We start from the raw sequence: 11,955 nt of genomic DNA, 5'->3' as shown, positions 1-11,955 counted from the left end.
TTATTGTCGTTTCAGGAGGACTTCTTTATTAGAAACATTGGTGATGTAACACTGCCATCTAGTGGTTGTTGTAGGTATTTAACTTTTTCATGCTTTGTGACTTGACTCCTGATTTTGTATGTTTTTTAAGGATAAATAAACTTTAAAAAAAAATCTGGTTTATAGCTTTACTCACAGACATTAACACAGGGGCAAGATATGTTGTAAATGTAATAAGATTTATTAAGAATTTTTTATTATTTCATCAGCATATTTCTTCATCATTAATATGTTTTATTTATCACCATCATTGTTATCTTAAACAGTGGACAGTTAGATCTAAAAGGCAGCCCAAAGTGTACAGGCGATATATAACTTAAAACTTTCTCCATAGGGAAAACATGTTTTTATATTCATATATAATATCAATGTAGCATGAGGTCCAAGATTCTGCCCACGTTATACAGTATTGTACATGGTCCCAGAAATAAACATGAAAACAAAACCTTTAAACGAAAGAAACTAAAACGGCAATCTACATGCAAAACAGAAACCAAAAAAAGAAACGAGCATTTGAAAATTTCAAAGATACATACACTCATATGCCAAAACGTGCGAACAATCACAAATTTACAAAACTTTCATACATACGTACAAATATTACAAAACTCAAATTCATTAGACGTTATTATGCTGTCAAGGAAAGAGCAACAGCTTTTGTTTCTTTTTACTTTTTCCCACTCTGTCTCAGCTCAACTCACAAAAAGGAAAAAACAAAAGAAAGCGATGACAATAAATCTTTGTCTCTTTCATTCGCTCAATGTGTACGTGTTTCGCCAGAGTTGTCACAGTGTTCAGGAAAACTGAGTAAATAGGCACACACGATAGCACCCGAACAGGCTCATACCATAAATCACCTCTGTGTAGAAAAATAACCTGCTAGCACACACACACACACGCACATACACACACACTTCATCATGCACAGGGCAAACTGGATAACCAAAAAAAACAGAGCCATGCTACAGGTACGATAGGATTAACTATAGTACAGAATATAAAACATATTGGATACAGTCACGTGTACAGACATAACATACAGAGACAGCAGAAGAGGCAAGGAGCAGATTCACACTGACTACATACACTGATGGGAGAGTCTGGTGCGACATGTACTGTGTAGGCTGGCAAGAAGGCTGTGAGTCTTGTTCACATAAACATACACAACATGAAGACAAACAGAAGTGGGTGTCGCAACACATATTCCTCTTTGAAAAAAAAATATTTTCTGACCTGGAGCCGCTTTAATAATTTTCCAGTCTTTTTAACATTTTTTGTGCATAAATCCAAACTTTCTTGACCAGTCTTAATCTCATCGTTGGTCCAGATGTTATAAAAGCTTTGCAGGAGTGTGTGTTGTGCCCCAAATGTTGTGTGCGAGTAACATCGGTATGAGGTCGGGGGTGAGGCAGCAGAGGGAGCTGTTGGTTTAGATTGAGAAGAGGAAGAACGCCTGTATTTTCCCCACATAGTGTGTTGAGGGAGCTCACATCTCTCACAATGAGTGACAGCAGAAAAACAGTCATTGACGGTTTGAGAGCAAGTTGCAATAATTGTCTGTGTAGATGCTTATTCAGTACAATGAATCCAAACAGCCAATATCAGGACCTCTGTTGGAGTTTTGGAATGATTCGGGCAGGTTTCCTGAGCGCTCAGTGATTGGAACTGATTCAGTGAAATTACCTCTGAACTGTAGCACTGATTTCTCACCGTGACATCATTTCTATAGGTCTTCAATCTGACAGCAGAGTCTTTGAAACAACCACAGATAAAGGAACAGGTTACCACATCAAAGCTGGCATAAATATTAGTAACAACTCAGCTCAAGCTTGCTGCAGGTTCATGAGATGGCTTCTCCATAAGGCCAGCAATAACAGACTCCACTGTATGTTCCGCTCAACTTGACTGTTTTGACATGTTTGGACTGGAACCAAAGCAGACGTGTTTCTTTACTTCTGTCTTTTTAAGTGAATCCAAAATGATTACTGCATTATCATCGAATTGGCTTCACCTATCAAGTGTTATGTCTGAGACACAGCCTTCTCTCCTTCTGCTCTCAAGCACATCAGTGACATTACTGCTCATGAAAAAATGGGCACATACTGTATCACTACGGTAACAGCCCAAAGACAACCCTCTCACTCACTCTCTCATGCGATTTCCCCTCAATAGTTGAATGACTAGTTAAGGTAAGTCCTTGATGCCTGAGTGTGAACAGCTTATTATGTTAGTGCTTCTGGTTGTAAAGGAAGGGGAGAAGGAAGGAAGGAAAGAAGGAAGGAAGGAAGGAAGAAAAGGTCAAACCGAGTTCCTGTCTTTGCAGCAGACAAATGTCACAGTCTTGTTCTTACAAACAATGGCCTTACCCACTGACTCTACTTTAATGTTATTGTTCACAAACTAACAGAGCTGCGACCAAAATATCTCAGAGGATATTCACAAAATGTCCAAAAAAGTTGATGCTTTTTCTGTAAGTGTCTGCCAGAGATTCTCTGCTCTTGATTATTGAGAGGAGTATAAATGTTCAGCTTCTCCCATCTTCTATCCATGAGTCCATCCCATCTTTTTTTTTTGCTTTTTCAGGCCAGTTTGAGTGTACTGACAGGAAAGGTTGGGACTGTAACCATGGTCACAGGGTTAAGGACAGCAGCCTGTCCAACTAGCTGGGGGTGGGGGGCCAGCACTGCTGTGGGTTTTCCTAGTGATGGGCTCCCCTGGCTCACCACAGTGGCGCTGTTCACCTGGGGTCCGTTAGTGTTAGCTTGAGGATTAGCCTGGACGTGCGGCAGGGTATGGTGGGTGATGGTATGAGTGATGTGGCCCACCATGGTGGGCTGGGAGACAGACACGCCCTGGGGATAGAGAGTTGGGAGGTGGGATGTCAGGGGAGCGCCCAGGTGAGCCACCGGGTGGACGGTGATGTGTCCGATGGGCTGGGCGGTTATTTGCTGGTGTGTGGCAGTGGCAGGGGCACCTGGAGCTGCTGTAATTGGTTGAGGGTTATTGGCAGCGGGGCCAGGTGAGGGGGCAATGTGTGTTAGGTGTTTGTGGTTGGTTGGAAGGGCATGATTAACAGCCTGGATTACTGAAGGGTGGGAGACAGCTGCGTGAGCTATGACAGTGGGCTGGACCTGCACAGCTGGGGGCTGAATGGGATGAGATGATGGTGGCGGACCTGGGGCTGGAGCAGGGGCGATAGCTTGAGGGGGAGGAGGACCAGATGGGGAAGAGGTGGTGAGGACTCCAGAGAGAGGGAGAGTGGCGTGCTGGATTGACAGGTGAGGAGTGAGGAGCGGCTGAGCTTGTAAGATGGGAGGTGCTGGTTTGGGGAGAGGCGTGGGAGCAGGCGGAGCAGGAACCTCCTCGTCTATGTCCTGCTCATAATTGTCTTCTCCTTCTGCAGATCAGAGAGGAAACATTTAGTCACTGATATAATTCAATAAATAAGCAATAGTGTTGCGTGTCTACACTCAGTTTAATGCTTGTGTAAATACTATTGTTTTTTTTACCTGAGGCGGTGGATGTAGAGGCCTGGTCGTCCTCTGGCTGGATGGTCTGACGGAGGACTCTGTCGATCTCCATGACATCCATACACTGGCTGAGCTCATTCTTTAGCTCAGCAAGCCGCTGCTGTGTAGCAATCTTTTCTCTCGCCAAGCGCTCCATCTCATGCTCATACTCCTTCTCCTTACGCTTTAATGTCTTTCAAGGGGAGACACAAAAAAGCAGAGTACACATAAAAAATACAGTTTCGCACAGGCATATTTATTTAAATGAATGAAAATGGTGTATATATATTACACCTCAGCCACAGATGATCTGATGCACAGTTGTGTCACAAATAGCTCAGATACTGCTTTAAATACAAAAGGAAACAGTCAGTGTACCGTGTTAATGATTCCAGATCATTTCCAGTGTAAAATGTAGCCAGATTATTGAGGTTTTCCTTGCTCTAGTGTCAGAAATACATTCTAGGCTGTTCTCATTGTTTTGACTACATACAGAGCAAGCTGTGCTGAGAAGACTGCTTTACAGGAGTGTAATGCAAAGAATACAACAGTACTAGATAATGCCAGAGTTGTATGTGTATTACTAGACTTTTTCGATTGTTCACAGAAGCAATCTTATACAACAATTGAAGATAAATGTGATGTGGTTGCATTGGAAAATACACAAAAAAGCCATTGTTTTGCAACGGGTCACATGATCGCACACATTCTTTGTGTTGATTGCAGAGCAGTGTTTCCAATGATTCTAACACTTGCTAGGTTTCCTTTTTAACAAAGACGCCTATCCTTGCTAACTTTAATCAAGGATGCTGTGTAATTAAAAAACTCAACATTATTTGTTTCCAGGGAGATAAGCAGATGATTATTATTTATTTGCTAAAAGAGTGGACATATTTTATGTGACACAGAGGAAGAGCCTTTATTGACACCTAACGGCAAAGGAACACAACAAAAAAGGACACTTCCCTGTTTTGGTAATGGCATCAGCAGAAAGTGCCTCATGTATGGTAGATGCTATGAAGCTGATATCTGCTTTAAGTATGCAAAGTCCAGACAGCTGGTATTTCAACACAAAAAAGACCAGCTTTCCTATTTGTTTTTAATACTACCCCAGATTCATACACAGCAGGAAGACATGCATGTAAATTCAAATGTCCACATCTAGTTAAGCTCCTCCTATTTCCAGGATGTCTTTGTTTTTAGGTGGGAGAGTCTTGCTGTGTATTATCAACAGGTCAGTAGCATTTTTTTTAATCGTGTCTAAATAATGTCTACAGCACAAACTAAATATGTGTGCCGATTAAATTAGAAAAACAAAAAGAAAAGAACACTTAAGAAGGTTTAGAACAGAGGAGCAGTTTTTCCAGTCCCACCACACAGTCTCTGTGACCCAATTTCTGTGTGGGTCAGCTGACTCATGTACACCAAACAGTACGACAGGCTAAAGACATTAACACAGATTACTGGGGAGGAATGACGGATAGGGAGGAAGGAGAGTGGAGGTACAGGAGAAAAACAGGAGGGCCCATGAGGGTGAGTTGGGAAAAGAAGGGGAAAAAGGGATTACAACATGAAATAAAAATCAACCTTAGTCATATGTCAAGTCACTTCCTCACTGAAAACTAGAGCTCCAGTTTAGTCAACACAAATAAATGCTTTGCAGAAAACGGTTTCCAGACATTCAAGTGCAACAAAAAGAGAAAATAAGGCTGGAAATACAAGAGAGAAGACATACAGGCCACATGATTGTACTACAGGACACTCACTTCAGTGAGCAAAGCTGTTTACTCTGCAGGCACGTGATGGCCTCACACGCGAGCCCACTCTCCTCACCACTTCTGTCCAAATTCTCAGCCCTCTTTGCATCACTGCTAGTGATGCAGGCCTTGTGGAGATCACCTAACAGCTCAACATGTCTCATCCAACACCCTCCCTTCTGTGTGGCTCCACATGCAGCGCACACTCATTGAATACATTTACAAGACTTCAAGACTAAACACAACACTACTGATACACATATAGTCACAGTGACTAACCAATATTCATTTAAGGCTACCTGGATCAAGCTGCCCACACAAGCACAACATCAATGGCTATCATTTCAAGGTTCTGCCTCATAAACCCAGACTCCATTATTCTTGCAGTAAATCGCCAAGGAAACAGCTGCCACCCATAGCCGTTTCCTTGGCAACCTCATCTGTGAGGATTTGGCTGCTTGAGCAGTTGGTTTAAAAAAAAAAAAACATAAGGAGCCACCTAATTGGGTGGAGCATAGGGGCAATTACATATAGGGAGTGATGTGTGGATGCTCGCCAGTCAGGTGCTTTGGTACATACCCAACCCCCCTCTTTTCCTGCTCTACGATTTCATCCCACACTGCTTCTCCTCCACCCACTCCCTCATCCAGCACTCCCTCAACACCCTTCCCCCGTTCCCCCCCTCCTCCTCCGCTTCATCTATGGTTTCTTTATCCTTCCTCTTTCAACATGTCTTCTCTAATAAAAAAGGTGATTATTATCAAGTGTGATGACATTTGCCCTGACAGGTGTCTTTAGCTTAATCACATATGTACGTATATATGTGCATCCGATATGAGGAGAGCGCTGACAAAAAGAAAACGCCGCAGGAATTTCTGATAAAAAAATGGACGAGGTTCTCAGAGCTCCTACAGATGTTCCAGCATCCACAGCCACTGAGTACATTTCTAATATAAGCAGAATTTGATTGGTTTAGTCTTACTATACTCTTCCTTCTCTCTCTCTCACACACACACACACACATACACACACACTTCCATGCAGACAGCCACAGAGGAACTACAGTGCCCTGGCCACCTGCCGCCTGTTGCCATGGTTACCTAGTGTTCTAAAGGCAAGCGACAGTGGGGTGACACAGGACAAGACAAAGAGGAAAATTAGGTTGAGACGGACAAAATGCTGATAAATCTGTTGCAAATCTGCATCGAATGGGTGAATGCTTCCCTTAGCTTTATGCCTCCGTCTCACTCCCTGCAAAAGGTGCAGAGCGGATCGGACAGGGTTGAGTTACAGTGACGTCATCGGGCTTGCGCTAGCCATGTGCTCAGATCTCACATGGCTCAGGAAGAGGGAGGGAGATGGAGGTTTACAGGTTTACATGAGGAGAGGTGCCGAGGAAAAAAAGGAAGGAAAAAAGATGGGCAGACGGGTTTATATGCACCGTGGTCTCTTGGTTATAATTATGTTTTTAAAATATCTGTTGCACATGTAAAGGTTTTCATTTTATCCCAGTTTTAAAAAAACCTGGATACCGTACCCTGAGTGGGGTACTGTGACAAAAACCAGGATACTATGGTATGTAAACACTTTACCCTCCTTTCTACAGATGATCAAGGCTGTGGAGCAGAGACATAAAGTCACCCTTGCATGCTTTATGCTAATAGAAAAAAACATGTAAATACAATTTCCTTAATATGATCAAAGACTACAAACGCATGCAAACCACTTATTAATCACCATTAATATTGTCTTATGGCCTAATTATAGCTCCTTCCACTGAACTTGTGAAGTTGTGAAGCTTCAAAAAAATCCACTACTGCATTGACAGCAACCCAAGGCTTCAATTCATTACTTCTAAAGTGGAGAAATTCTCCCTCATCTACTGTTGCAGACTGAAAAACTACAATGCTCTTGCATCTTTTCATTGTTTTAAGCTCTTGTTGTGACAGCCACTCCTTTCTTCATTTAATGCTTCAGGCACAAAATAACTACAGGCCAGAGGTAACCAATATTTCTACCAGTTTAAACAAACAATTTATTATAGCTTCTCGAACGTAGTGTCATTGCATTGTATAGTTGTATAGAGTCAGAGAACAGTGTTTATTCACAACTTTCTAGGCTGACTCATTACTTTACAAATGACATATCATCGTCACAAGAGACCAACCAACACAAAATGGTTAACAACACAGGCACTGTGTATCGGTTACACTGGACGAAAGCCTGCACCATTACCAGAGCTCAACCAATCAATTTAAAACCAGGAGAGGTGAAAATGCTAACCAGGAAATAACAGGGAGCGCGTTGCATCCACAATATAGTGGAGCAGAGAGCTACATTATAGATTGCTGGGGAAAAGCTGAATAAGGGAAATAAAACCTTTCATACCTGTATGTAACGCAAAGCACTGCGAAGCACACTGAGGTTGGACGTTTTCTTCTCATCAACATTAGGAACATTCTTCTTCAGTGTCTCAAAACACTCTTTGAGGTGCGCTCGCCTGAAAAGTCAGACGCGTCATGCTTGTGAATATTCACTTGGACTAAGAGGTTAAGCAAGATGTTATTTAAAGAGACCTCCAGACTCTTTTTTCATGCTTAAAAACGTAATAAAGACTAACCTGTTCTTCTCCAGTTTATTGTGCACCTCTCTTGTCCCTGCCCTGGAAACAAAAAAAATACATCATCAAATAAACCACAAGCTCAGTCTTCCATCAGCTTTATAACACACAGAAAACACATGCAAACTAACCCTCCGGGTCTCCTCTTTCCTTCCATCCCCCTCATGTCCTCCATCGTCACTCCATTAGGCCGCAGCTGAGATGTGGGTGGAGCTTGATGAGGAACCAGTGCTTGTTGAGAACCAGGGCCATTAGTGCTGATGGTGGTCGGGTACTGGATCTGAACCTGAGGCTGTGAGTGGTTAGGCTTTACACCAACCACTGGCTGATTTGTGTCTACCTTCACCTGGGAGGCACACAACAGCTGACGAGGTGCCGGCTGTTGCTGCTGCTGCTGTTGTGATGGAGAGGAAGCATTCTTGGCTGGTTGAGTACTGTTAAGAGGTGTCGCCGCTGCAGCAATTGGCGTCGTAAGTGGTAGAGGTGGGACCGAGGGTGTTGCGGTGACAACAGGAACCATCGGGATGACAGCAATGGGGACTTGGGACGGTGGGAGAGAGGGGGGCGGAGGGGCAGGTGGGTGATGCAGCTGTTGACAGTGAACATCTTCACTCCAAGTGATATGGTTGGGTTTGACTGGCTGAGGTGGTGAGGTCACGAGTTCCACATGTCTGGCCTCAACCTCTCTGTTGATGAGCTCCTTCTCTTTGCGCTGCTCTTCCTCTGTAAGCAGTAAAGTAAAACAATGGTAAACACCATAGAGAGAAAACAGGATTAATTGTACACTGTGTCCCCTCTGTTCAGCCCATTATGTGACAACACTGAATGCACACCAATATTGAACGAACAGAATGCTTGAGACCTATTTTGCAAATCATTTTTTTGGGAATTTTTATGAACAGAGTTTTCCTAATCTGAGCTCCTTTGTTGCTGTGTGAATGTCACATTGATTATAGAGTGAACATCTCCACAGTTTGTGCACACAAAAACACACTAAACGAATGATGTCATCTGGGAGTCAGACAGTGGGGAGGGAGAAATAATCACAGAAATTGTGTCTGCGCCTGTTTCCTGATGGGACTGAACACCCCTCAGTCTGCCCTTTGAGTGGACCATTCCAGCACTGAGCATGCTCTTAGCCCTGCTCTACGTCAGGGCGTCTGACCAACAGCAGAGGACTGTTGTCAAGAAGCCACGGGGCAGGGTCAACGAGAATTTGGCGCCATGACAACATATAAAAGAAGCACTGTTGTACTGCAAACAAAACCCAAAAGAACAAATATAAAAGCCAATCAGTATGCAGTCACATTAACATGCACACATAAACACACTTAAGGATATGAGTGAGTAGTCACTGCACACTGTTGCAGCCTCACTCAAAGTAATGTGGAAAGCCCCCAGTCACCATGGAAACAGCAACATTAGAAACAGAAGATCCCAGGGATTCCTCAAACCTGCACGACACCAACACACAGCCCAGCCATCTCCAGCAAAATAGAAACTCCGCATGCCAAGATGCCTGACTGTGTGTTAAGTAACACATTCATTTGTTCTCTACATGAGACAGCAAACCCTTAATGAAGTTCCTATCAGTGTTCATAACAGTATTAATGGTATTATTATTCATTTTTTTACAGCGTGTTGGATGTGTATTTTCTTTGATCATTCAGTTCAGCTGGATTTGTTGCATGAGGCTTTAAGTGAGTCTGGTCTGGATAAAATCTTATCAGGGGCTGTCTTGAATAAAGACATTTTGGTGCCTCCCTCAAGGCCAGGGATAAGAAGTGAAAGCAGCAATTCAAATCTTCAAGCAGAACAATTCTGAGTCAGGAAAGCCTGAAACAGACCCTGAACCACAGCATAAAGAAGTGGAACAATTGGTTGATAAAAGGATTGGATGAAGTACTAAAACTGAAACCATTTCAAAACTTGCTCAACTGCTTTGCAGATTTTTCTAAGGAACAAAACGTTTCCTGTGGTTTGAGATTCTCTAGTTTGAGGATTCTTTGCAACACATATAAGGACCGAGTATTTTAAAGGTTTTGCACTTTAATTCCAACAAAACCGAAACAGGAGACGTGTGTAGTGAATACTTTCTTTATTATAGAGAAATTTAACAATAATCTTGTTTCAAATGTTGCTATTGTTTTGGTGCATATGCCCATAAAAATTCAACAAATTGTCAAAAAAAGCAATAGATAAATAAAAGTAATAACATCCGGTACGACCCAAATGGTGCATGTAACGCTTGTAGTACAATCCCGACACACACACAAACACACCATGCTCCAGATTGCCAAGCGCACGCAAACGTAAATTACATAACTTCTGCATTGAGAGAGGCTGGGCTGGGATGGGTGAGTGGCGGGGTGTTGCCCTACTTACCCCCCCTTTCTGTCTCTGCCTCTGACCCACCACTGTCAGTAGGCTGAATGAGAAGGGCGGGGACGAGGGGGGAGAGAGAGAGAGTGTGTGTGTGTGTGTGTGTGTGTGTGCACGAAGGTGTGTATCTAGGGAATTGAGGGGGGTTGATGTGCACGTGGTCGCTGTGGGCGGATCCTAACACACGGTAGGGTAAAGTATAAGGGGGGGAGGGTGGGGGTTGGTTTGTCTGACACGTCATCAAAGGGGGATAACACACAAAAAGCAGACCCCCTGTCTCCCCCTTTTTACCAAGCCGCTGATCATTATGTCGTAGAAGACATATCGTTTAAAAAAAAAACTACAAAATCAAAGCAGAGGTGGAAAACGTGTTTGTAAAGATCCCGCGCGGATATACAAATGGGAAGGGGAGAGCGCGTGAGGGCCCGCCCCAGTGTGTGTCATAAGATAGCTGAGCAATGTCAGGGTATTATGTAAAGAGCAGCCACTGCTCGCCACCGCCCTGCCGGTGCTCGACAAACAAAAAAAACTGGGCCAAATCGATTAAGAGCAGCTCTTTTGTAACCAATATCAGCGAAACTCTGCACAAATGATCATTTTCAGCACCCATTATAAATATTTCTTTGAACAGGTTTCAGTATTTAAGTGCATATGGTGTATATATAAAGTGCACATGCAGTTTTAGCTGCTTCATCAGTTTTATAGGAGAAATAAATGGACTTCGGTTCCTGACAGGAACTCCTCTGCTCTGTCTGACACACACGCACACACATGCGCGCGCGTACGGTGAGTCACTTGAGTGTTGAAACTGTGACACTCTCACACACGAGAGCGCGCAAAGTAGTTCAGATAAACAACTTTAGCCGTTTCCGCATTAAAGGAAGACAGCATGTGCATTAACTTCACACTGTGGGTCCAGTGATAGTTTGCAGTAACTGTTTTCTCTCTCTCTCTCTCTCTCTCTCCCAGGCAGGAACCCAGCGCGATAAACCAAACCTACAATCGCTTCCGTTCCTCATAGGCGGGTCGGTTAAAAATGCAAGCACAGCCCAAAGATCGGTTCCTTTAAAGTGCAGATCAGGATTTTGTTCATGTGGTTATTCGGTGTCATGTGCGTTCAGCACGGTGTCCCGGCCTGCTGCTCTACTTACCACGTGTGATCTGTTGTTGCTGGGCTTGCCATTCCAGATATCTGGCCGCCTCCAAAAGTGTATCGATGCTCATTGCGCGTAAACCCTCACGGCAGGCGACCCGGTGGCTCGGGACGAAAGGAGGAAAAAGACCGAGGGGAGAAGGTAGTGTCCCGGTAGTAAGTGCCGTGTGCACGGTTCACACCCGCACAGCCTTTCGTCCCCTCGCGTTTCTCCTGAAAGTGTTCTGGCAATTTTTAATCCGGCCAAACGGAAAGTAGATCCTCGCATACGTAAAAAATAGGATTGCAACAAGATGGCGATGCGAGCACGGGAATACACACAACAAGGCGAGTCGTGTTCTCGTTAAGGCCCGCCCCTCCCGGATTTCTGCCCCGCCCTGTTACTACGACCTCTCACAAAACCTGGCGACCGCATCACTCCCTGATTCGCCGCGCTGCCAGTCTCAGCCTTTCACAACTCACAAAATTAATATAAAACGGTCGAAACCTCAATTA

General features: G+C 43.8%; 1 protein-coding gene across 1 annotated transcript; it reads right to left on the bottom strand.

Moving 5' to 3' along the window:
* Window positions 1-204: 204 nt before the first annotated feature.
* On the bottom strand, window positions 205-11,728 carry LOC114446083 (max-binding protein MNT). The gene is given in 8 exon segments (XM_075353429.1): window positions 205-3,436; window positions 3,549-3,741; window positions 7,694-7,805; window positions 7,926-7,967; window positions 8,057-8,648; window positions 11,459-11,600; window positions 11,602-11,671; window positions 11,673-11,728. Coding segments are annotated over 8 exon segments (2,025 nt in total). The 3' UTR covers window positions 205-2,618.
* Window positions 11,729-11,955: the final 227 nt, after the last annotated feature.

The sequence above is a fragment of the Parambassis ranga genome, chromosome 14 (assembly GCF_900634625.1).
Source record: "Parambassis ranga chromosome 14, fParRan2.1, whole genome shotgun sequence".
NCBI classification, from domain to species: Eukaryota; Metazoa; Chordata; class Actinopteri; family Ambassidae; genus Parambassis; species Parambassis ranga.
This window is presented reverse-complemented; position numbering and strand designations above follow the sequence as displayed.